At 37.7% G+C, this 26,893-nt stretch overlaps 1 protein-coding gene across 3 annotated transcripts in view; it reads left to right on the top strand.

Moving 5' to 3' along the window:
• The window catches only part of BICC1 (BicC family RNA binding protein 1), a 271,995-nt gene extending 253,521 nt beyond the window's left edge, over window positions 1–18,474 (top strand). For 2 of the 3 annotated variants that reach the window (XM_059170215.1, XM_059170214.1), the window contains exons 18-21: window positions 3,400–3,556; window positions 7,206–7,366; window positions 10,096–10,195; window positions 15,801–18,474. In XM_059170215.1, the coding sequence (XP_059026198.1) occupies window positions 3,400–3,556; window positions 7,206–7,366; window positions 10,096–10,195; window positions 15,801–15,931 (549 nt within the window). In that variant the 3' untranslated portion in view covers window positions 15,932–18,474. Of the gene's footprint in view, window positions 1–3,399; window positions 3,557–7,205; window positions 7,367–10,095; window positions 10,196–12,980; window positions 13,060–15,800 lie in introns of all 3 variants that reach the window. The other variant, XM_059170216.1, reaches the window with a different exon arrangement.
• Window positions 18,475–26,893: the final 8,419 nt, after the last annotated feature.

The following is a 26,893-nucleotide window of genomic DNA, read 5'->3' as shown; positions in this document are numbered from 1 at the left end:
GCACATGCTTTTCCAGGATCTCATTCATCAAATAAGGAGCAAGAATCAAGAATCTACATTTTCAGCAAAAGCCTAGTATGAGTTTGATGCAGACACCCTTCTAAAAACACTGCTCTAAAGAGGGGTAACCCTAGGAAGAAGATGCTGAAATTATTTTAGAACCTAAAAGACTCTTTGCTCCAGCGCCTGTCCAAGGATGGATGGACCACTTCTCGAGGCAGGGATGTGCAGGGTCTGACTCAGTGCCTGAACTCCCTCCTATGGCTTTTCCTGCTTTGGCCATCTTGGTCTAGCCTGTTCCCCCTTTGTGGTTAATATCTCGCAACCTGTTCACAATGGAAGGTAAGGGAGAGGGTGTGAGCAGCTAGATCAGTGCATGGGCTCTCACCATGTAACCTGTGTTTATTTACAGGCCATTCAACAATGCTGATAAAGATATAACCACACTTTCTTTGATAATGGTGTTCTAGCTATTCCCTGTTGTGTAGGACTTGAACTTTTCTTCATGCATCCCAAATCTATTGAAAGGGGATGGAAGGGCCCCTTACAATAACAGGATCTAAATTTGTGCAGTTGTTATCTGCACATGCATGCCTTTTCCTTTATTCTGCCATAGCTCAGAGGGCTTAAAAACTGAGCAGTGAGGATTGCTTCTTAGGGTTAGCACATGGGGACAGGGTGTGATGGAGAAGGACCTGGGGAAAAGTAGGGAGAACTTAAACATTTTTATTAAAGAATTAACCACATCTCTGCGTACAGCACTAAAATTTTGAAATTAGAAGGTGGCAAGAAACACTCGTTTTTCCCTTATTCTTTACCAAACCAAACCAAATGGACAAGTGGAATGCTTATCTATGAGAAGAAGCGTGTTTAGCCAATAGGTTCTGATGGAAATGTGCTGCTCACTCCGTGTGCTGGGGATTAAGGCACACAGAATTTCCTGCTCTAGGAGGCTTGCTTGAAGCAAGAAGTGGATGCTTTGAGCTTCTTAGTCAGATTTCTGAGAAGCTAGACTTGAGCAGTTGCTTCCAGTTTTAGGGCAGCTTTGAGAAATGAGCCTGTTCTGAAGAGCTCCTTCAGATAAGACGCTGGCACCGTGAGGCATTTTTTGTTTTCTCCAAGACTCAAAAATATGACCCCATCCACTTGATCAAATACTGAGACACAAACCGTTGAACAAAAGGCTGCTTTCACCTATAGTGTGTCTGTCACATCAACAGAAATATGAAAGGTCTAGGATTTTCCTTTTCTGTTTGCTACCCCTCTCTGCTGCATATTCCCTGAAGCAAATGAAAACATGTTTTGGGACTCAAAGATGGTTTTTAATTTCCCCACCACTAAGAGTAATGAGATTGTCTGATTATTTTAAGTCTTACAAATCCAAGAATGGAAATGAGCTGCTCTTTATGGTACTTTAAATTAGTGAGTAGATAGTGAACTAGTAGATATCACAAGATTATGTTTTACTTAATTTTTTTAGAAATCACCATGTTTTGTCAGGACTGACATTGCCGTATGTATCAAGTCAGCTTAGATCTTAGATGAATGTGTTTTTATGCTAAAAAAGAGTTTAGATGCAGAATTTTAAATATACATATAAATACTACAGTAATGATCTCATTGATGTTTCTGGTTATTGCCAGTTTTGAGCATATTCTTATTTCCCTTGTTACACTGGATTTATCTTGGTTGAAGTGTAATATTAAAGATGATTTTAACTGAAAACACTAGTTCTTTGGTCTCAGGAGCCTTTCTTTCCTCTGCCCCTTCCCAAAAGTCAGCAAAGTGCATCCCATAGAAGTGGGAAAAGATATTTATAGATTCAGTAATTCCACAAATATTTATTAAATATCTTTTTTGCTTCTGGAGACAATTTTAGGGATACAGTGCTTGAATACAGGTTCGACTTTCTTTTTGGTGGGTACAGAGAGATACAAAACAAACAAAAAAGAAGTCTTTAGGTGATTAAAAAAAATCCCTCGTCAATATAAGACAGAGATGCTTTACATTAGATGGTTATAGCAGACCTTTATAAGCAGATGACATTTAAGCTAAGTTCTAGATGACAAGAAAGGGCCAGCGTTGTGAAGATCTAGGGAGACAGTAATAGGCCTTGATCACCTGAAGACGGAACCAGCTGGTACCTTCATGGAAGAGAAGTTGGGTAGGGTGGTAGAGTGTTGAAGACTGAGAGTTCAAAAGAGAGGAAGAAGATCAGTTAGGGAGCACCTCAGCCCATGGCAAAGTATTAGAAAAGCATTATAAGACTTCATACAGAAGGTACCATTTGTTCTAATTTGCTTTTTTTTTTTTTTTAACCAACCTAGTTGCTTTATGAAAAATGGATATTGGGGTGGGAGGCAAGAGTAGAATAAAATATTCATGAGGTGGCTACAGGTTACGGTTGTGGAGATGGAGAGAAGTAGGTAGATTTGGGGTATGTTTAGAGATGACATCAATAGAATTTGTTGATGGATTTGATGTAGTGAGGGAAGGTGACATGAGGACAACTTAGAAGTTCAGCTTTAGCAACTGGGTGAGATGTAGGAATTCTGGGGGAGGAGTGTGTTTGAGTGTAGCTAGTGGGGATGGGTAATCAGCAATTCAATTTCAAGCATTCTAAGTTTAAAATGCCTACAGGACAGTAGAATGGAGTGTCAGATTGGCAATTTAATTATTATAAATTTCAATAGGGAAGTATGGGAATAGGGAATATTCCTATATTAGGGAATATAGGGAAATGCCAATACGGAAATGCCAGTGATTAAATAAATGAATGAATAAATGCAAATTCATTGCAAATGTTGAGATCTTTTACATTTTTATATTTGGGAGGAGGAATTTAAAAAGGTAAATTTTTTCAGGTATTTGTAATTTATTGGAAAGACCCTATCGTTGTTGGGATGAGGGTTTCAGGGAAAAGATGGCAGCCCTCTCCACTGTGATTCACCTAGCCTAGGAGCTGTATTCCTATCAAAGGGTTGGGTGTAGCCACACATCTTCCTATTTGTCCTTCATAGGTGATCCAAGGCAGAGAATCTCTGCTGTACCAGCTGGAAGATTTGTTTTGTAGTTCCCCAAAATAGGGAGGACTCTGAGTATCTATTGCTCCAAAACTTAGAGGAGCAAGGCTTTATCCTGAGAGCTCTCAGAACTCTGTTGAGCACTCTGATGATGAAGGAGAAAGACTTCATTGCGTATATTACCAGGTGTCGTTGGTGGCTGGAGGGCAGAGGCCATATATACAAGTACCACAGACTCCTGAGAATCAACATGTGTGGAGAAACTGCAGTGGTTGAACAGAGAAGTAATTGGTGATGGTCTTATGTAGATTCTCTTCTCCTCAAATCTTGGGAAACCTACCTTAATATGTCCCCATCTGACTTTGGTTATTTACAGGGCTCATCAATGTCCCTCTCGAGATCCAGCAGTCGTGAACACTTGGGAAGTGGAAGTGAATCTGATAACTGGAGGGACCGAAATGGAATAGGACCCCCAAGTCCTAGTGAATTTGCAGCTTCTGTTGGCAGCCCCAAACGTAAACAAAACAAATCAAGTGAGCTTTGACTTTTCATCATACTTTTAGATGTAATCAGCCTGAAATTTGTCTGTTTGATTTAGGGTGATGCTCGGATATAAACTCTGGACCCCCTGCCTTCAAGTATTTGGCATAATCCTATGCCACCTCCTCTGTGAAGCCTTCCCCATTTTTCCAGGTGAAGTAGAGAGCATAGTTCTCTGCTTCCATGGCCTTTTGTCTGTGCTTTAACTTAGCACTGGTTATACTTGAATTTTTATACTTGTGGAGAACTTGAGCTTCACAAGCTAGGAAACACATTTATATTCATTCAGCAAGCACTCACTCATTGCCTGGGTACTGAGTGTTCTATTAGGCTGCACCTTATTTGTTGTTTCTTCCCAAGAGTCTAGCAGTTCTGACACTTACTAGGCACTCAGTAGATATTTCTTGAATGAACCTATGGCCATGCTCACGCAAAACATCCAGATGATGAGGAAAACACAGGGATGTAAAGGAGCCGAGCTGAATGCTGTCGCATTAGCATCATGGAAAACAGAGGAAAAATGGGCAGACTTGCCTTCAGCTACAGAAGGTGAAGAGCAGATCTGATTTTTTGAACTGGCAAGATAAAGCTGAATTGGCACAAATAGAAAAAAAGAGTTTAAAGCACAGAGGCTAGGATGCCTGGGTGGCTCAGTGGGTTAAAGCCTCTGCCTTCGGCTCAGGTCATGATCTCATGGTCCTGGGATCAAGCCCCACATTGGGCTCTCTGCTCAGCAGGGAGCCTGCTTCCCCTCTCTCTGTCTGCCTGCCTCTCTGCCTTCTTGTGATCTCTGTCAAATAAATGAATAAAATCTTTAAAAAAATAAATAAATAAAGCACAGAGGCTCTGGCTTTGAACAAATGTGGTTGAGACTCAAAATGAGTCCAATGGTTTTGTCTGTAACAGTACCCACACTTCTAGGCTGTATAAATAAGACAAGAATTGATGATTGTAATCACATAATAGGCACCTAATGGCCTTTTTCAAGGTTTTCAATGAATTTGGAATCATGGAACACATAGGGTGGCGTATTTGAAGAATACTTGAAGAAAGGCAGTCTGAATGAGTGTAGTGGACGTGGTCTACTGTCAATTGTTACCTTCAATCAGGTGGGCCATGTTGTCCAGGGTCTCAGATTTGAAAAGGCTGGTCATCATGTCAGCCAGGTCGAAATAAGGAAATAGATTCCAAGTACACTGACAGAAGTAGCCTGGAGACTTGCATGGGCATGGTGCCCCCCAAGCAGCTGAGAGGTAGACTGGTGCAAGATGCAGATCTAGGGCTGGAAATGATCTCTGCTCTGCATCTCAATATAAATTCCCTTTGTGTCTTTCTTTTTCTGTCTTTATCTCCTTTCCCTTTGCTTAACACTGGATAATTAAAATTGATTATACAACTTAGTTGAATTGAAGTTCAGGATTTGGGTTAAGATAGGAAACTCATTAATAAAAAGGAATGATTAAGGAAATTGTTGTTTGTCTTTTGTTAGATGTTTTAAGAGCAGAGGGAGTTTAAAACAATATAGAAACTACAAGTAGTCAAAATAAAAAGAAATATGAAAGAAATTATGTGCCATAATATCACTAAGAACATTTTATTTTAAAACATGTTTTTTTACATTTTACTAATTTTTTGCTTAAGCCAACGATATGTAACATATTATCATTTAAATATATAATCAATATGAAGACATTTTTATGAGATATTTTATATTTTTTTGTGTGCTAAGTCTTCAAAACCTGATATTACCAGATTTCATAATCTTACAGAACATTTTCATTCCCACCACACACATTTCAGGCACTCAGTAGCCACATGTGGCCAGTGGTTACTGTATTCAACAGCACAGTTTTAGACAATTTTTCTTGACACTCTTCAAAAGCACCAATGTCCAGGTTTTCTTCAGACATCCCTATTTATACCAGTTGTTCCAATGTGATTCTCAGTAAACTCCTTCTTTTATTCTCAGAAAAAGTAAATGTATATCATTTGGACAGTAAATTATATGGTCATCCTGCCAGTAACCTCCTTATTGTCAACTCTGGTGGTTACTCCTGTGTGTTCTTCAAACTCTGCTTCGTGTGTCTCAAACCAGCACCTCACTGGATTGATGACTTTGGGTCCTTACCTTTAAGTGTTGGGGGTCCTTGTCTCTATACCTTCTCCCCACAAAAGATAAAACATCTATTTTTTAGGGGCACCTGGGTGGCTCAGTGGGTTAAGCCTCTGCTTTGGGCTCAGGTCATGATCCCCGCATCAGGCTCTCTGCTCAGTGAGGAGCCTGCTTCCTCCTTGCTTGCTCTCTCTCTCTCTCTCTCTGCCTGCTTGTGATCTCTGTCAAATAAATAAATAAATAATCTTAAAAACAAAAAAAAAAAGAAAAAAATCCATATTTTAATACGTGTTTTTTAAAAGTTTTAAGTAGGCTCCATACCCATTGTGGGGCTTAAACTCATGACCCCAAGATCAGGAGTCCATGTTCCATCAGTTAAGCCAGCCAGGCACTCCTAAAACATCTATTTTTTAAGAGAAAGAGAAACCTGATCAGGAAATTCCTTCCACTTGAAATATAGGAAGTATATATACTCTTAGTTGGGAGATTAAAATGGCCAGAGAAAGTGATCAGTGGCACATAAAAACGTGTAGAACTGGATTCTTAGATTTGGAGAATGCATTGACCAAAGGAAATTCCATGTATCTAATTTGCTAGGTGAGTGCCCTCCACTCTCACCAGTCTGGGAATCCTTCCTGAAGCTGCAACTTCAGTATAAGAGGAAGAATCCCCACGTGATTGAGAGCCATTTGTTGGTCAGGGAGGTAGGGATGGCTACACAGACAGCTCTGCTAGGTTCTCCGAAGCATCTCTGGAAGAGTGGGTATTTGGCCAAGTGCTTGGCATGGCTCCCTAGTCCATCACCCAGCAGTGCATGTTATTGGGTCTGAGAACCACAGACAATCTGGGGAAATCTTTGTCCACCAAATCAGCCACAGAGTCAAGGCAAGTTCAGCATTGATGTCTTCGAAATTTTCTAAGTTAACTAATGTTCATAAGTTAAATCCAGAAACTGTGCCACCATTCTTACACTTCATATTTTCTCTTAACTTTAAAAGTGCTCTGTTTTGTAAACTAACTGCCCAATTATATTTTTGTAAGGAATGAGATTTACATGTTGCAATATCCTATAATTCCTTTGACCACAGGAAAGCACAAGTGTGGATACAGAGGGCCATCCTGCTTTCCAAAAGGAGTCTGGACTTACAGTAACTTTCCATACCTGTATTATATCCCAGGGATCTTTCTTCCAATTTCTCATTTAATTCATATCAAATCAATTACAAAGAGCAAATGTTTCTGAATGCTCAGGGAGAATATGATTAATGATTATTAACTACAGAGGCACTGCTGCTGAGTTGCTGCCTCCCAAGTGTATCTTTTTAAGGGCAGGAGCCTCCCTGAAAGCAGTAACCCGAATTTCATTAATGAAAAGCCAATGTTTCAGTAAAGAATTGCTGTATTCGGGCAGCTACTGCTCCGTTCAGCCCCACAATGAAATCTAAAATATTTGAGTGATTAAAATTTTTAATTAAACCATGTTGTCTCTGGGCATTTACACTTCAAGCTTGTCTCTGCTTGCCTTCCAGCGGAACACTATCTCAGCAGTAGCAATTACATGGACTGCATTTCTTCGCTGACGGGAAGCAATGGCTGTAACTTGAACAGCTCTTTCAAAGGCTCTGACCTCCCTGAGCTCTTTAGCAAACTGGGCCTGGGCAAATACACAGACGTCTTCCAGCAACAAGAGGTCAGTCACTTTTTGTTTATTTTCCTGGGCACCTTCATTTTGGTTGTACGTATGATGGCTTCTAGAATGAAATCACTCATTGACCTATGCCTGTGCTTTCACTGAGCGTTTACGAAAGTCTCATAACTTGTTTTTGCTGCTAAGAAAAATGTCATCTCATTTCTTACTTATTTAGTGCAACTAATAAACACAGGATAGCAAAAATAGAGAAAATTTGGTTTCCAAGAACACACCTTCCCCAGTTTGAGCTAAAAGACCTAACCAGTTTATTGATTCATAGGAACTTTGGACTCACAGCTCCCTCAGCAGCAGTCTGTATTTAAGATCATTTCAGCCCTTAATCTTTGTTACCTTCATTGGTGGCACTTTTAAAAGACCGCATCTGAAGTAAAATCTGTGGTCGCTTTTGACCCCATCTTCGTCTTGTTGCTGAATCTGTTCCCACAAAATAGAATATGCTTTTTATATATGTTAATTTATTCGTTAATCTACTGCTTGGCTTTTGCCTGAGCTAAGACAGAAATGCGATGTCTTCTGAAACATCACCACCATGAATTTTGGTCAGACCGATAAGCGATGGCTATTTATGCTCTGCCTTAAAGAGAAGAGCCCCTGAACATAATTCTTTCTATTAATGCCGTCATGTTACTAGGGCACAGCTAACCCAGTGCAATAAAAAGTTAGAATATTTCAGTAAACGTGTGTATTTTTCAAATACAGACATGGTTTAAGTTTTATGCTAGTTTGGCTTAGTTGATACTAGAGAACATCTGATTAAGTCAGTAATTCCCAAGTACATATGCATCAAAAAGAATCTAAGATTTTTTTATTATACAGTTTATATCATAAATTTATGCCCATGGTTCATTAAGTAATTAAGTTTAATTGGTGAACTTTTTTGTTTTTTAACACCAAAAAAATGTCGTGTGTATTGGATTTCAGTGTATTGATTTTGTTTTCTTTTCCCTGAATCTAAATTAGTGTTCATTTAACTGAGTTAAATGAACTCTCTAAGCTGAATAACACTTTTCCTTATCAAATGCATTAAAAAACTGCATTTACTGATTTAGTTCTGCTGGTTAGACGAGGGTAGCTGATTGAGAAGTTCAAGGGCAGAGTATTTTAACTTGTCCAGACAAAGAAGGTTTTGAAGTAAAATATTGGTTGTTATTCAATAATATTTGGATTTGTTTTGTCTGTGTGTATTTAATATTTAAAGAAGCATAGAAATAAATTTATTAAAGGTAATTCTTATGTATTCACTCCAAGAAGGAGGAAAGCAGGACAATATAAAGTCAGACTGCCTTTATCAAATATTTATTAACTAGACCAGAGGTCAGCAAAGGTACTTCTTAACCATTTACTCCAAGAAGGAAGAAAACAAGATAAAATAAAAGCCAGACTGCTTTTATTGAATATTTATTAACTAGAGCAGGGGTCAGCAAACTGTAGCCTGCAAACCTGCCTGATTTCATAAGTAAAGTTTTATTGAAACACAACCACATTCATTCATTTACATATTATCTGTGGCTGCTTTCAAGCTCAAATAGGAGAGTCGAATAGTTGCAAAGGAGATAATTTGTCCCACTAAGTCTGAAATAGTTACTCTCTTGCCCTTTAGAAAGAGAGGATCCCTAAAATAGAGAATCTATTTAATTGAATTTCTAAAAACATATCTTTCGACATGATAGATGAAAAGGTTTTCTAAGATATACCTTTAAAATGAAAACAGAATATCTCAAATTAATTTCTATATAATTTGAATGAAAAGTACAAATTTGGTTGTTTCTTTCATGTAGGATATTCTCTAATACTCAGATATCACTTAACAAGAATTTCCCATTAAGTGACCTTGTGGGATTTAGTTTATTGTAAGCAAGTTGAATATTCATTTTTAGCCACCTTCACAGATGATAAGTCTAAATACATCATTACTAGCCATAGCTGTAAGTTTTTTTACACTTTCAGTGAGCCCATTGCTTTATATCTCCAATCATATTTGATGCCCACTGGAGCCCCATAGGATACAGTATTATCAACCCTAGGTGCCCACAACTAGTAATGGCAGAGGCAGAATAGAAAACCAACTCTCTCTGGCTTCAGAGCCCATTACCTTTCTGTTACTCCACAGTGTCTTGAAAGGAGGGGTCATATTCTTGAGCTACTTTGTTGCTAATGCCAAAGAGGGTAATTATATTGTCCCTGGAAATACCTCTTGTATGCCACTGTTGGAGATAATTTGCCAGGCTGAGCCAAGTGAACCATGTGTCTGATGTAGTTTAGGAATTCTTCTCTCAATTCTTATGTAGAACACAGTGGAGGATACCAGAGATGGTATTACTCAGTTTCTTTTTATAGTGCTACGCTTAACCAGTTCAGAATCCAAAGCTAAGAAATGGTTTCTCTCTTCTGGACAGGTATGTATCCTTCCTCTTATGAGTTCCCCAAAAGTATAGAATTTGCTCTGGCTGCCAGAATGCTAAGACCTAAATATTTAATCTCAATTGCATTAAATTACTGGCTTGGTTAAGTTTTATGCTAGAATCATCACTTCCATTTCACCACCTTTGTTACTTAGCCCTTGTCCCCTCGGTTTGTGACACCACTGTTCCTTTTTGGAAGTCGGCATATTCGTAAATGGAATATGTGTAATAATGAGTTGAACTTTTAGTAAGCAAGAAAATAAGTGCTTAATACATTGGTTATTTATATTACTTTTTCACCTACAGATCGATCTTCAGACATTCCTCACTCTCACAGATCAGGATCTGAAGGAGCTGGGAATTACGACTTTTGGTGCCAGAAGGAAAATGCTGCTTGCTATCTCAGGTGAATATAAATCCTCATACTCACATTTTAAAATCTGAATAACTTCTGCCCATGGCCCCAGCCAGTGGGGCTGGTTCTGTCCATCAACCACTTGCTTACACGCTGACACCTTGTGGTTGTGGTTCTAGAGTGTTTTCCCACTAACAGTGTGACAAATGCTGAGAACATCCCTACTACTCCTTCATCAAGGCGTTGGCCTGAAGACCTGCCTTGACAATGTTGTTCTTTAAAACAGATCTCTTCAGCAAGATCTAACCAAAATTGCCCTTTGCAGAACTTAAGATTGGGGGAGAGGTGGAATTCTCCTTGTCATGGTTGTGTTAAGCAATAATCATTGGGAATAATTACTCTGGTTTGGCTGTCATGTTCCAACTGCATGTGTCCTTGTCTGCCAGCTGAGATAACTGCACCAGAGAACAAGAGAAGGATCCTTCCTGTAGCTGGAATCTGGCAATATTGTCTTGCTTTAAAATTTTTCCCAAACTCTTAATAGAATCTGTGAGTCATAGAAGGGTGTAGTATGCTGAATCTAGTTACAGAATGAAGGAAGATAATGTTGTCTGTCTCCCAGACCACCTTTTTTGTGCCCCTGTTGCATATTCTATGTATTAGAAAACATTCTTCTGTGTATTTCCTGAGTACCTGCCATTTAAGAGGAATTAGCTGGGTGGTGGGTGGTGAGTCAGGAATCTGCAGATATATAACCATGTACCTCAAAAAGTTGTTTGGAGAAATATAATGGCAAAAATAAAAAGGGCAAAGAAAAAAAAGAGGTTACTTTTTGAAGTTCTGATGAAGTTCATTAATATCAATATTATATGTGTGCCAGTTTCTCAGAAAGAGACATCAAGGGCAGAAGCCAAGTGTTAGGTGTGGTGGGAAAATGACTTTGCCTTTTCAAAACATTGATTTTTGCAGACTCTTGCCTTTATGAGGCCAGCGGTGCCATCCAACCAGTGCAAGTCCTTTCCAGCGCGAGTCCTTTCCAAATAGCATTCACTTATCAGATCAGCAAATAAAATAAAAACCTGTCATTTTCCATTTAATTTTAGCCTGAGATTGCATCCCTCTCCCAACCCCATCAGGAAATTGTATATATAGACCTAATACCTGAAGCACATACAAGCAGAGCAGCTCTGAAAGAAGGGTGGAAATTCAGCGACTAAGCAGCCTGTTAGGGTCCTCCGTGGATAGGGTTCTTCAGGCGTCAGTTGGAGAAGTCTTCTCCCCTCCTGCGCACCCACGTAGTTGCATTAATGAAACTCATAAGGGCAGATGCTTTTTCTTGTTTCATTCATAAGATCACCTTTGTATAGTAGAAAGAGCACTGTGTTCACATAAGGAGATCTGGGCTTTGCCTCTGCCGAGGCATTAGTCTTTGGGTGAGTTTCCAAACCTCATTTGTTTTTAGTTTCTTACCCATGAAGGTGGGTTGGAATAGAAGATTCTGTAAGATCACCTTCCTTTCCTAAGGTCTGTCCTTCTATGCGCTGTGTCATCAGGGGTAGTGAAAATAACCGACAGTTTTAGCAGTGTATGTGATTAGCAGTATACCCTTTTGTTCTTTCTCTTTCTACTACCTGTGGCAATAGGACAATTTGCAATTTGCTTACTCTGAAGCTTAGCCCTAAATGCTATTTCTAGACTCAAATTAACCTTATGTATGTTTACGTTCTTTTATTAATTTAAAAAAGAAATTAATATACTACTTGAAATTTGATTAACTCACATAACTGAGCCTGTAGTGTAAATATATACTTGTAAGCAGGCACCTTTATACCAGAGAAGTTTATGTCCTAGAATTGGATAATTATTCACTAGAAAATCATAGAATGTCAGGGACCGTATGATGAAAATTAAGGTCTTTCTTCGTGCACCCAAGCTTTGTAAAGCTTCCAGCAACAAGCAGATATCTCTAAATCATTGGGACCTTTATCCTGGAAGACATTTGTGATGTATTCCAGATGGGTTTTGGGGAGTAGAGTGGAAACAGGCGGGGTTTTGAAGCTTCTTTAATTTTTTTTTTTCTTCATTCATTCTCAGTGTGGTTCTGTTGTGGTTATACACTACTTCTGTAAACCACCTCTCTCAATGGGGCTCACAGGTCTTCTTGCTTTTAAAGGAAATTAGAGGCTTTGAATAGATGCCTTATGAATGTTCGGCACAGTGTGAAGTATTCGATTATTTTAAGTATGATTTTGCCTTACTTTGTTGAGCATATTTGTTTGAACCTGGTAAATTGTTTTCTCTGCAAGTAATAAGTTTTTATTGAGAAACGCTTTGTCAAAAAACTTCTTTTTCCAATTCAGCTCATCTGATAACAAAGACATCCATTCCTAGTCTCAGAACATTCCATTTCCAAGGACAGAATGCAGGATAGCTGGGCAGCTTTTACTCATGTTTGTCTTGTGATTATATAGTTTGGTTAGATACAGAGTTTGCTCAAAATTCCTTTCTAAAATTTTATAGATTTTTAATTTGTAATCAGGGTCGTTCTTTCAGTGTAAGGTTTTATTTTGTTTTTAATCTTGGGCCCGAGGACATTTCTTTTAATGTCATAGAAGGAGAGGAGATTTATCTCTAATAGAGACAGATCAGAGGGGGGGGAAATGGTCTTTTTTTCAAATCTATGATTTTTTGAAAATTCTTTGATTTCTCTTAGAATATTTTAGTGAGTGATTAACTAAATGTACAGGGACAAGGTAAAAGGAACTTTAACATCCTGTAGACAGGCTTCCCACATCGGCCTCAGGTAGATCTAACATTTCCTGACCTATTCTTTTAGTTTGTGACTCTGTTCAGACCCGCAACAAGATCCTGAGAGCTGCCAGGATTGTGTGAACCTTGGAATTTCAAAGAAAAAGGTTGGTATTTTCCCAAACTATCTCTTAGGTTTACTTGAAAAAAATCAGGAGGGACTTTGCTTTTTAATATAAAAAAGAACAACAGAAATTAAAGTCTCTTCAATAGGACTTGATCTTTAATAATCTCTGGAAGATTTATCTGTTTCACATTTAGAAATATATACCTTAGAAATTATTTAGAAATTATTTCTTTAGGGAATGGATGAATTCCTTCATGATCATTTTATGCTCTCAAAAATCTAGTTGATGTGACTTTCCAGAATAAAGTTTTCAATGTCTCTTTTAAAAATGTGTTTGTCTTCAGTGGCCCAGTTTCTTCATGTGCTCAATTGTACATGTTACGTGTGCTAGGGGAGACTGGTGTTTCACCTGTTCATTCCTCTTCCTTCTCGATAGTATGGCAATGTTTTCCTGATTCATGGGTTATTCTCTCATGAGAAAATGGAGACCAAAGATTGTCCTCTAACTAGAAGGTGATAAAACTTTCCCAAGCCATGTACTTTTAAGGGGATTCATTCTTAACTCTCTTACAGTTGCCTTTAAATACATTAAATTCTGTCTTGATTTCTGAATCTCTGTTTTTTAAAAAGATACATGTGTTCAACTTTTAGTAGGAATGTCATTGTTACAGTGTTTCTGCAAGAGTTTGAAGGTAGCCATCTATAAAGGAGCCTGCATATATCTTGCTTGTGTAGATATCTTCCTTGTTTCTCCAGAGTTTTAAAGATGCATTTTTCTGTTTAAAAAATAAATTTGGTATCATGAAATCTGAAGTTTAGCTGTATTATCTGGCATACCTGAAACTACTGATTTTTTTAAAATTTGTATTCCGATGCCTCAGTTGGTCTTCTCTACTTGGATGGACCACTGGAGCCCAAAGCCCAGGACATGGACCTCTATGTAGGCAGATAGAGTTTCAGCCTGTCACTTAAACGTTATTTTTAAAACTCAATTTTCTTACCTAAAATGGAGAATAGTGGGTACCTGGTGGCTCAAGTTGGTTGAGCGTCTGCCTTCAGCTTACGTCATGATCCTGGCCTCCTGGGATCGAGTCCCATGTCCAGCTCCTTGCTCAGCAGGGAGTCTGCTTCTCTGCCCCTCCCCTGGCTCATACTTTCTCTCTCTCTCTCTCAAATAAATAAAATCTTTAAAATATATATATAAATAAATAAAATGGAGAATAGTAATATCACTTACTCCTTAAGGAGGACTTAAATAGGACAAATCAAATCATAAAGTGCTTATCTTATAATAAACACTACTAAATTTCTGTTATTTTTATTCTGCCCTAAGACCTCATTGTGGCCAAAAGAGAGATGTCTCCACTCAGGCATCACCCCTGTGGGGCAGACATTTACATTTTGGAAGGTAGCAGAGTGAAATGTTAAGGGTGCTGGTTCATCTTCCAGAACTTGGGAGATGAGTGCACATCCAGCCATATGGCTGTCCCTAGCCACCTGTGACCAACCCACTGCAACCTGAATCTCTTGTTCTGAACCCCGGCACTGGTATAGCCATAGCTTGCAGTGCGACTTCAGAATTGGAAAGGGGACTGTACCTGTGTGGTGGTGAGAATGTTTTGAGTTACTGTGCAAATGCACATCCTGGATTGCTGGCTCTACTCCTGTCAAAAAAAAAAAAAAAAAAAAAAAAGGAAGGGAAGCAAGAAGGAGAGAGGGAAGAAAAAGAAAGGAAAAGGCAATACAACTTTAATCACATCAACTATATAATCCCATTATTTGATACTTCGGTTTGATGGCTGTCGGCTACTCTAATTTTCAGAGTATGACCATTGTCTTTACTGGAATGAGTTCATTAGCAGGAGTTACATCATTTAGTTTGAGGATTTGTAAATATGTGTGTTGGGGGAAAGGGGACTGTTGCATAGTGATAAACAAGGTGGACTGCTGCAATTAATTTTTTCCTTTCTGATTAGTAATTTCTGGTTGATGAAAGGCAAAGTAAACTGTGTTTTTTTCAGGACTCTGGTTTCTTTAAAATGAAATGAAAACATCTTAGTTTTTCCCTGAGAACTTGAGTTCAAGTATTAGTTGTTTTCAGTTACAATAATTTCACAAACCGTTGGTATTTTTACTAGGTTGATTTTTTTTATTCAAAGGAAACTCCTGCTGATACAGTTCCTCACATAACTCTTTCTGACTCAAGGAGCAGAGGCATCAGGAGTCGGTGGAGCCATTGGGCTGTGGCTTAACACTTCATCGTGCTCCTTCGTTATTCTCACATTTGTGTGTGGAGTTTCCTTTTCATGTCTGACTTCAGTAATTTAATGAATGCTGTGTTTGACATGGATGAGTTCAGTAGCTGTAATAATTTTCTGTGTCATTGGTAATACACCCTCTCATATGCCTTTCGCCACCTCTGATGGCTCCCCTTTCCTTGCCTCTGCAATGACATTTGAGATAGTTCAAACCGGTTAATTTGTCTGCCAGGAATATAGAGGGTTCTGAGAACACGACATACCTGCCGGATAGTCTACAAACTGCAATAAAAATGATTTACTGTCCTTGGTTCTCTCACTACCAACATGCTCCACTTAATATCAGACTTTCTAGCATTTCAGAAATGTCTTGACCAGCAACTAAAACTTTTCCTTTTGCTACCAGATTGACTTTCCCTCCAAAACCCTTCTATGTCACCATTTTCTGGGCTCTACTGCGTTGTCCTGTAGATTATAGAACTTTTCTATTGAGCTTCTAACAATTCTCTCTTTTTCTCTCTAGAACTAAATAAAAATCGAAGAAAGCTTTTTGAACCACCAAGTGCACGCACCTCTTTCCTGGAAGGCGGAGCGAGTGGGAGGCTACCCCGTCAGTATCACTCGGACATTGCTAGTGTCAGTGGCCGCTGGTAGCAATATCCTCGAGGCATGCACCCGCCAAATCTGTCAAGTTGGACACAGGAGATCAGATCTGTGAACAGCCTTCACTGCACACCGTCCTCAGTACTCTGGGTGTCTGGTATCAGGACCAACACATCTTACTCAAACCTGAACTTTGTGCCAAAAAGCAAGAAAAGAGAGAAGGTTATCTTATGTCATCATACAGAAATGCCACATTTGGATGACTTTTTTTAAACGGCAATCCGACAGAACTTGCAATTTGAGGGTAGGGCTTTATTTCCTGTTTTTATTTACCTAAGTAATGTATGCACTGATTTTTTTTTTTACTTAAAATGAAGGATTAATTGACATCTGGGATGCCAGAAAACTTAGAGGTTCTTTTTGTTTGCTTATTTTGTTTAGGGATTTGGGGATTTTTTAAAAAAATAATCAAAATGGAATTTTCTGGTACTGCTTTAAAATAATTATTGAGGTCTTTCAGCACTTTACACTTTCTAATTTCTTGTCCTGTGGAAATCATGCCTCTTTCTCTCAACTTTCATGTCACCTGATGTATTGGTACAAATCAGATTTAGGCATACTTTTCTGACAATCAAGTTTTTATTTGAAATGGTACTGGATTATCAGTTTTGTGCCAAATATTCTGACTTTGGGAAATGTAAATGACTCCCCTTGGTTCTGGACCAGTTCTGTTCATTTATATCAACATCCTAGAAATAATTAGCAATTAACCTATTTCACATAACAGGTACAAAGAAAGACCAGATGGACTTTGCAATATTAACCCTTTGCAGTCATCATATTTAGCTGCTGCCTGTATTGCTAAAATGATTTTAATGGTTGTCTGAAGGCAAAGGGCTATTCTTTAGTATACTGCCACTAAAGGACACTTATTTATATCAAACTTTTATTTTTAGATATTATAAGCATACAGTACATAACTGATTAAATTGATATCTACTAGAGATTTATGGTAGAGAATGGACGGCATTCAATAACTGGAGCCCTAGATTGTCACTTTATTTAAAAAAAAGACAAATAATCATCTGACAAGACAGCACTGTTGCCATTAAGAGGAGAAATAGATTACTATCCTTATCATGTACACTCTAGCTGTGCTCCATATGGTCACAGGACTTTCAAAAACCATATCTGTCTGCTTGAAGTAGACTTGTGTTTGTTGAGAACAGAAAGGCTTTATTTAAGTTTCCAGGATGACAGTTTATAAAAACAGCGGAGTTCCAAAGGAAGACCCAAAGAAAAAGACTATTTTCTAAGTGGCTAGACTCATTGTTACTATCTTATACTGTGAAAGTCCAAGAAATCAGGCAACATTGTTTCCTAGGTCTTTTCGGACATCTTACTATAGATTTATGAAGGGTTTTCAATCCATGAAGAAAATCACTAAGTGCCTCTCTTTCTTCAAGGCAATATTATTTCCAAGTGTATTGATTTGTTGGAAAACTTTCCCATAGGAAATGTTGTGAATTACCTGTACTGTAATGACTTATTTATGTTCAGTATTCAAGACTTTCTACATGGACATAAACCACTGTCACACATTTTCAGAAGAAGGTCTTACATAAGCATACATAACAATTGGGGACTTTCATACAAATGTGAGATTAGAAAGATTCACCAGATATTTTTCCATGACTAAGTCTTTCCATTAAAGTAAGAAAAAGAATTGAAATTTTGCACTCAGAAAAAAATTTCACCTTATAAAATAATATTGGTAACCTGGAAGGCATAAGTAATGGGCCTGTCATAAAATTATATCCGTAATGACAGCACGAAGGGGATGCCCATTCCTAACTAAATCTTGCATGCTTAGGTGTGAGAACTAAATTGCTTCTTTTGCGAGTACAACAGAATCATCCTGTGCACAAGTCACATGAATACGATGGAGTTCCCTGCTTTACGTGGCTGTATGGACACATCATGCTACACATTCAGCACAGGGTAAGAATTTGGATTCATTTCCTGTTCCACTCAGTGCTATAAGTTTCATTTCTTTAATAAGACCTTCCTAAATTAGAAAAAATAATAACATCATTTAGAGCTCTTTCCCCAGCTCTACCATGCAGTAGTAATAGGAGGAAGATGGGATGAAGTTGATAAGTTGATAACAGGTTTTATGAACAGTGCTTTGATACTATGCCAAAGAGAAAACTGTCCCAGTTAAACTAGATTAAATAGGGTGGCTAAAAATTAAAAACAAAAACAAAAAACACTGGAAATTACTTTTCTCACTTTCTCTTGATGCAATGAAGGGAATATGACACTACAGTATATGGTGTTGTCAGTGTTATATGATGCACAAAATATTTGGATTATTTGAATAAATGTTAGCTTTTAATCAGTCTGTGCCTTAATAGTGACCGGTTATCTGTAAATAGAGAACAGATACAGATTGTATTTTTGTGGGGGGTTTTTGTCCTTCTAGTGATTTTTTTTTTAAATGAAAGATGGAATTAAGCATTGAAAATGGGAATTTTTCTAAACTAATCAAGTGTTATATGAAAAATAAATTTATATAACCCCTTTGTATTGCCCTTGCTAGACGAAATGTGTCTTTTAAATTTTTTTTTTTTTTTGCCTTTTTCAGCAGAATTGGAAGATGTCTCTGTAGTAGCATTGAGCATGCATTCTCTCTTCCTGTTGTTTTGCATTGGCCATCCTCATTTTCATCCAGAAGCTAAAGCACTTTATTTTAGCCAGTGAGCTTGGGACCAGTAATCAATCATTGTTTCTCTGGCCACCCATAGGTATATACCAAAAGAGTAAGACTACACATTTTATTCTTGCTCTTTCTTTCTTTTATAAAGAATCAAATGTATGACCACTTTGACAACCTCATCCATCAACAGAGGAGCTCTTTCCTAAAGTTATGCTGGGCTTCTTGACCCAGGTTCCTGTTTCAGAGATGGACTGTCGTGCTGTCACACTGCACACCGAACCCTCACTGTGCCTTGTGCTGAGATTTTATCTGAACTCATCTTCAAATGGAATTAATATATTGCCAATCCTGAGAGTTGTTAAATCTCAAGGAAATGCTAACCTTCCACTTATTTATGCTTCCAAAAATACCTCCACTGTGCTGAGTGGAGTGTGGATTCTGCTTAGCTTTCTCAAGCCCTCTCCACTTGCCCCTCCCCACTGCTCACTCTCTCTCTCTAAAAAATAATCCTTAAGGAAAATGGAAAATGGTGGAGGTACTGGACAATGGACTGCCCCTGCCCTTCAACATAGGCCTCCATGTGTTTATAGCACTGAGAACTCCTATGCTGAATAGAAACCCCAATTTTTGACAAAACTGTTGAAAAGTTCCCATCTCAGAAATGGGCCTGTGTTCTCAAATGCAGTATTTCTTTCATCTACCTTTTGTTTTCTAGGTTTCATACGTTTAATCAGATTCTCAAAAGGAATGTGGCCAAAAGGGTTATGACACACAGCTTTATAGTTACACTATATGAGCCATAACTTCTTAGATTTGACTCCAAGTGACTTTAAAACTCAGATTTACCTTGAGAGAACATGAGTTTGCTACCACTGAGGGCAATCTGAGAACGTAACAATAGAGAGTGATGCTAGATGGTGACATAAGTTGTTCCTGACTTTGCTCCCCTCCACCCCCAAGAATGACTAACAACTATTCTTGGACAGGGCACCACTAAGAAAGTCCTAGAAAATGGGGGTGAGACAAGTGCCTCTCATGCCACAAAGACCAAGACAAAATGGACTGGAAGAGTATGAGAAGTAGCTACACACTGATGGCATTGCTTCTCCCCCAACCCAGTGCAGTACTGTGCCAAAAGGTCTCCCCTAAACCTATAGTTCCTCCACTGGAAAAAGAGGTCCCAGGGGAGACATCCAGCCACCTAAAGGTAGTGGGTTTTTTGGTAGAAGCACCTATTCTGATCTTGCTCCATGGGGATCATGGGAATCTCATTATGATGGAAGCTCCTCTCCCCTTCTCCAACAACCAACACTCAAATCTTAGCAGACAACATTTCCACCTGCAGGCGCAATCAATATTTCCAACCAGTGACTTTGTAAATCCGCAGAGCCAAATAAGTGATGCATTCTGACCAGCTGCATTCATACTACAGCAGGGTACAGACCTACCGGATCTGGGTTTTCAAATAGAGTTTTGCCAGCCCTGGAGTCTCAGTCTTCCTGCACCCAGCCAGGAGAGCTGTGTCATACCCGCCTTCCATCCTCTCTCATAGCCCCCAGCCCCATACTACAGGGCTGACAGAACACCTGGAAGTTGCTTTGTAACCCACTAACATGCAAGCTGAGGTGAGAGGGAAGAACTGATTGCCCCCAAAGAAGAGTAGCCCTGTTTGGCCAGGGAACTTAGGGAATGGGTTGGTTTGCAACAGTACCACAAACAGACCTTAGTGGTATTGGAGCTGCTTCTCCTGCGGTGCCCAAAGAAGGGAAATAAATTCATAGCCCTAATTATTCTTTTTTTTTAAGATTGTATTTATTTATTCGACAGAGAGAGCACAGCAGGGTGAGCAGCAAGCAGAGGGGGAAGGAGAAGCAGAGGGAGAAGGAGAAGGGAGCCTCATGTGGGGCTTGATCCCAGAGCCCTGCAGTCATGACCTGAGCCAAAGGCAGACGCTTAACTGACAGAGCCACCCAGGCCCCCCCGCCCCAATTACTCTTGAATACAACCTTCAAGCTGCCTGACCAGGGAACATTATCAGAATTCATGGGAAGTTGTATCGCCTCCCCCAGCCCTGCTTACAGTGGCACTTAAAACAGAAAGCATAGTCCATGGCACTCCCCAACTGTAGAGCAAAATAATTGACCTCACTAACTAGAATATTCATTGCACACTCTTGCCTGATTCAGGTGCCCAAATAATAAGTCATGCATGCTGTGGGTCCCGTCCTACTGCCCTGCAGGGAAGGGCAGCTCTTTTCATAGCCCCTTCCACTACTGCTAACTAACAGTTCTCACTATTAGATAAGCCTGGCCAGGAACAAAAGCAACAGTGGAGCTGATCCCACAGTTTCATTTGGTCAGGGAACCCAGTGGCAATCCTAATAAGCTGTTTTCAGCCAGCGTCACATCATCCCAGCACTGACAGAGCTCAGTTACCTTGCCCTCAGACCTTAATGGCAGGTCCCATTGCCCAAGAATCTTGTTACCCCAGCAGACAGGTCCAGAACCCCAAACTTAGCTGACTTAGTACTTAGTGAAGTACTGTCTCTGCAAGGTGAACCTGTGAAGTCTGAAAGATGAGACCACTTAGATACCGATGTAAGGATCACAAAAATCAGGTCAATACAACACCACCAAATGAAACTGAAAGCTGAAACTAATAACTGAAGGAAATGGAAACAGGGAAATGGAAATCAATGAACTGTCAGGCAAAGAATTCAGAATAATCCTCTTCAAGAAGTTTAATGACTAGAATAACAGTTAAAATTAGGAAAATAATTCATGAGCAAGATAAGATGTTCAAGAAAGAAATAATAACTATAAAAAATGAACCTAGAGCTAAAAAGTGCAGTAACTGAAGAATTCAATAGATTGAAAGGAAGACTCAAAAAACAATAACAACAACAACAAAAAGGGAGACTCAATATGCAGAAGAAATAATAAGAGACCTGGAAGATAGGACATTTGAAATTATCAAGTCAGAGGAGCAAAAAGAATAAAAAAGTGAAGAAAGGGTGCCTGGGTGGCTCAGTTGGTTAAGCAACTGCCTTAGGCTCAGGTCATGATCCTGGAGTCCTGGGATCAAGTCCTGCATCCAGCTCCCTGCTCAACAGGGAGTCTGCTTCTCCCGCTGATCCTCCCCCTTCTCATGTTCTCTCTCTCTCTCTCTCTCAAATAAAATCTTTTTGAAAAAGTGAAGAAAGCTTATAGGACATATAGAAAATAACAAAAACAATATTAATACAATAACAATAAAAACACATGGGAATTCCAGAAGGTGGAGAAAATGAGAAAGGAACAGAATATAAGTATATTCAAATAAATAATACCTGGAACTTTTCCAAGGAGGGGAGAGAATTAGACATCCAGATCCAGGAGACCCCAAAGACTCCAAATAGATTGAACTGAGACATTATAATTACATTGTCAAAGTCAAAGAATTTTAGAAGAAGCAAGAAAAAAAAAGAGGTTATATATAGGGGAACCCCATAAGATTATTGGCAGGTTTCTTAACAGAAACTTAACAGGCCAGACAAGACTGGGAGGACATATTCAAAATGTTGAAGTTTAAAAAACAAACAACAACAACAAAAAAAACCTGTCAACCAAAAATAGTATACTTGGTAAGCTGTCCTTCAGAAATGAGGAAGGGATAAAAACTTTCCTGAACGTATAAAAGTTGTGGGAATTCATCACCACAACACCTGCTAAAAGGAGGTCTTTGAGTAGAAATAAAAGGATGCTAATTAACATCCTAAAAACATAAAGCAGTGTGAATGATAGATATACTATCAAAGTTAGATTGCACACTATGGTAATCGATTCTGTACCATGGTGATTGTGGTGCATAATTCACTAACAATTTTAGTAGTTCTAAAGCAAAAGTAGTAAAAATAATCATAACTACAAAAATTTGTTAAGTTGCACAATATAAAAATATGTAGGTTATAACATCAATAATGTAAAATGTGAGGAAAGAAATAAAAGTCTAAAATAAAAAGGGCTAAGGAATTCCATCAAAGTTGTTACTAGTTTTAAAAAGGGTGTTAAAATTTGGAATCTTGAAATTATGTTCTCCATACTAAGAATAAATACTTTTAATAAGGTGTCTTTGGGTTTTTTGTTACCATTATATTCCTTTGGAAAATGGACAATAAATAAATCCTTAAAAAAATTTTTTTAAAAAGATGTTAAAATTTTAAGATTTTGTTGTAATTATTCAAATTGTAATTATTTAAATTAATCAAATTATTCAAAAGTTCATGATTTAAAAAGAGTCAGAGCATACTGATACCACATAACATTAAACACACAATAAAAGACAGCAGGGTAGGAAACAAAGAACAATGAAAAAAAAAAAAAGAATAAAACAACCAGAAAACAATGAACAGAATGGCAATAACTCCTTACTTACTAATAATTCACTAAATGTCAATGGGTTAAATTCTCCAATCAAAAGACATAGAATGCTGACTAGATTAAAAAAAGAAAATCCAAGGATATGCTGCCTGAAAGAGACTCACTTTAACCTTAAATACACATAGTCTGATAGTGAAGGGAAAGAAAAAAATAATTCAAACAAAAGGTAAATAAAATCCATATTTATATCAGAAAAAATAGACTTTAAAATTTCTAAAAAGAGGGGCTCCTGGGTCACTTAATTGGTTAAGCTTCTGCCTTTGGCTCAGATCTTGATCCCAGGGTCTTAGGATCGAACCTCACAGAGGGATCCCTGCTCATTGGGGAGCCTGCTTCACCCTCTGTCCTCCTACTGCTCCCCTGCTTGTGTGCTTGCTCTCTCTCTGCCAAATAAATAAAATATTTTTAAAAATTAAAAAATGCTAAAAAGAGGCAAAGTAGCTCATTATATAATGATGTAGGGGTCAGTCAACCCCAAAATATAACTGTTGTGAATATTTATGCACCCAAATTGGAGCATAAATAATAAGCAAAAACCAACAGAGCTAAAAAGAGAAATAGAAATACAATAGTAGTTGGGGATCTTAATACCCACCTTCAATAATGGATAGGCCAGACAGAGAATCAATATGGAAACTGTGGATTTGAATAACAGTATAGACCAAAAGAACCTAACAGATATATCCAGAACATTCTATCCAATGACAGCAGAACATACACTCTTCTCAAGCACACATGGAAACTTTTCTTAGAATAGATCATACATCAAGGCACAATACAAGTCTTGGCAAATTCAAGAAAATTGAAATCATACTAAATATCTTCTCTGATTGTAATAAAATCAAAAAGAAGAGAAAAACTGGAAATAAATGAATTTGTGGAAATTAAACAACTTTATCTTGAACAACTAAAGAAAAAATAAATTAAAAAGCAAATATCTTAAGACAAAAGAAAATGGAAACAAATCATACAAAATTTATAGTATGCAAAGTAGTTCTCAGAAGATGATAATAATAAATACCCACATTAAGTAGCAAGAAAAATCCTAAATAAAAAACCTAATACTGTGCTTTAAGGAACTAGAAAGTGAAGAACAAATTGAGCCCATTGTTAGCAGAAGGAAGGAAATATTAAAATTAGAGGAAAGATAAAAGAAATAGCAAATAGGAAAACAATAAAAAATTGATAAACATTTAGCTGGCCTAACCAAGAAAAAAAGAGAGAAGTCCCAAATCAACAAAACGATAAATGAAAATGGAGATATTACAATTGACACTACAGAAATACAAAGAATCATTGAAGATTCGTAAGTTGCTTATAAGTTATGAACAACTATACCTCAGCAAATTGGACAATCTAGAAAAATTGGGAAAATTCTTAGAAATATATAAACTATTAAGACTGGAACAGGAAGGGGCACCTGGGTGGCTCAGTGGGTTGGGCCTCTGCCTTCAGCTTGGGACATGGTCTCAGGGTTCTGGGATCGAGTCCTGAATCGGGATCTCTGCTCAGTGGGGAGCCTGCTTCCTCCTCTCTCTCTCTCTCTCTCTCTCTCTCTGCCTGCTTGTGATCTCTGTCTGTCAAATAAATAAATAAAATCTTTAAAAAAAAAAAAAAAACTGAATCTGAAAGAAACAGAAAATTAGAATAGGCAAATTACCAGTAAGGAGTAATAAAAAATCTTTCAGTGAAGAAAAGCCCAGGACCAATAGCTTCACTGGTGAGTTTTATCAAATATTTAAAGAATTAGTGCCAATCCTTATCCTTCTCAAGCTGTTCCAAAATATCAAAGAGGAGGGAACACTCCCAGACTGAATTTACAAGGTTAACATTACATGACACAAAAGCCAAAAAAGGAAATTCCTTGAAAGAAAAATTTAGGCCAATATTCTAATGAATGTACATACAAAATCTTTCAATGGAATACTGATAAAGTCAATTCAGCAGCATAATTAAAGATCAAGTGTGATTTATACCTGAGATTCAAGAATAGTTCAAAATAAGCAAATCAATCAATATGATACATCACATTAATTGAATGAAGGAAAAAGTCATATCATTTCAATAGACACAAAAAGCATTTGACAAAATTCAACATTGATTAATAAAAATTCAACAAATTATGTGTAAAAGTAATGTACTTCTAAGTAATAAATATTATTTATCATAGCATCATACTAACATCATACTCAATGGTGAAAGGTTGAAAGCTTTTCCTTTAGGATTAAGAACAAGACTAGGGTGTGCACTTGCACCACCCCATTCAACAAAATGTACTAGAAGACTTTTTCAAAGCAATCATGCAAGAATAAAGAAATAAAAAACATCAGTATTGGAAAGGAAGAAATAAAATGTCTTTATTTGCAGATGAAATTATTTTATATTTAGAAAATCCTAAAAAACTTCACCCCAAACTTAAATCTGATCAATGAATTCAGTAAAATTACAGGATACTAATTTCAGTACAAATACCAGTAGTAGTGTATGTGTGTGTGTGTGTGTGTGTGTGTGTGTGTGTGTATACAACAAATTAAAAATAAAATTATCTTATTTACAATAGTATCAAAAGCAATAAAATACATAGGAATAAACTAAGCCAAGGAGGTAAAACTCTCTGGAAACTACAGGGCATTGATGAAGTCAAAGACACAAAAAGAATAGAAAGGTATCCTGTGTCCATGCAACCCATGCAATGAAGAATTAATATTGTTAAATGTCAATATTACCAAAAGATATCTCAGATTCAATGCAATCCTTATCAAGATTCCCATGGCATTATTTACAGAAGTAGAAAAGGGATCCAAACATTTAAATGGAATAACAAAGAAACCCAAAAAGCCAAAGCAATCCTGAGAAAACAGAACACAGTGGGAGGCATCACGCTTTCTAATTTCAAGCTACACCAAAAAAGCTATAGTAATCAAAACAGTATGGTCCTGGATAAAAACATAAATATAGATCAATGGAACAGAACTGAGAACTCAGAAATAAACCTAAGCCTATATGGTCAACTAATATTTATAAGGGAACCAAAAATACCCAGTGGAGAATAGACATTCTGTTTAATAAATGGTGCTTTAAAAAACTAGTTATTCATTGTAAAACAATGCAACCAGATCCTTATGTCACTCACAAAAATTACCTCAAAAAGGAATACAGACTTAAATGTATGTCCTGACCATGAAACTTCCAGAAGGAATCATAGCAGAAAATTTTGTTGGCATGGGTCTTGGCAATTATTTTTTGGGATATGACACCTTTAAGTGTCAGTGCAGCATGGCAACAAAACCAAAAATAAACAAGTGATACTACATTGAACCAAAAAGTTTCTGCACATCGAAAGCAAAGTGAAAAGAAACCTACAGAATGGGTAATATTATTTGCAAACTATATACCTGATAAGAGGTTAATATTCAATATATATAAAGTACTCATAGGAATCAATAGCAAAGACCACCACCACCATCAAAGAATCTAATTAAAATAGGATAAAAGATCTGAATAGACACTTCTTCCAAAAAAGATATATAAATGACCAGCAGGTATACAAGATGTTCAACATCTCTAGTCATTAGGGAAATGCAAGTCAAAACTACAATAACATGTCACCTCATGTCTATTAAAATGTCCATCTTCAAAAAGACAAAAGATGACTCCATAAGATGTCAGCATAGGAAGATTCTAAACTCAACCCTTCCCATAGACACACCAAATCTGTGGCTCATTTCCTTCTGAAAGAAAACTGAAAATTAGAAGAGCTATATCTTTACAACAAAGGCTAAAAAGATCACACTGAAATAGATAAGAGAAGCAGAAATGCAATGTCACCAAAAACCCCACCCTTGGTTTGGTGACACAAAATAGGGATGGATATCA

Source organism: Mustela lutreola, chromosome 4 (genome assembly GCF_030435805.1).
Source record: "Mustela lutreola isolate mMusLut2 chromosome 4, mMusLut2.pri, whole genome shotgun sequence".
NCBI lineage: Eukaryota > Metazoa > Chordata > Mammalia > Carnivora > Mustelidae > Mustela > Mustela lutreola.
This window is presented reverse-complemented; position numbering and strand designations above follow the sequence as displayed.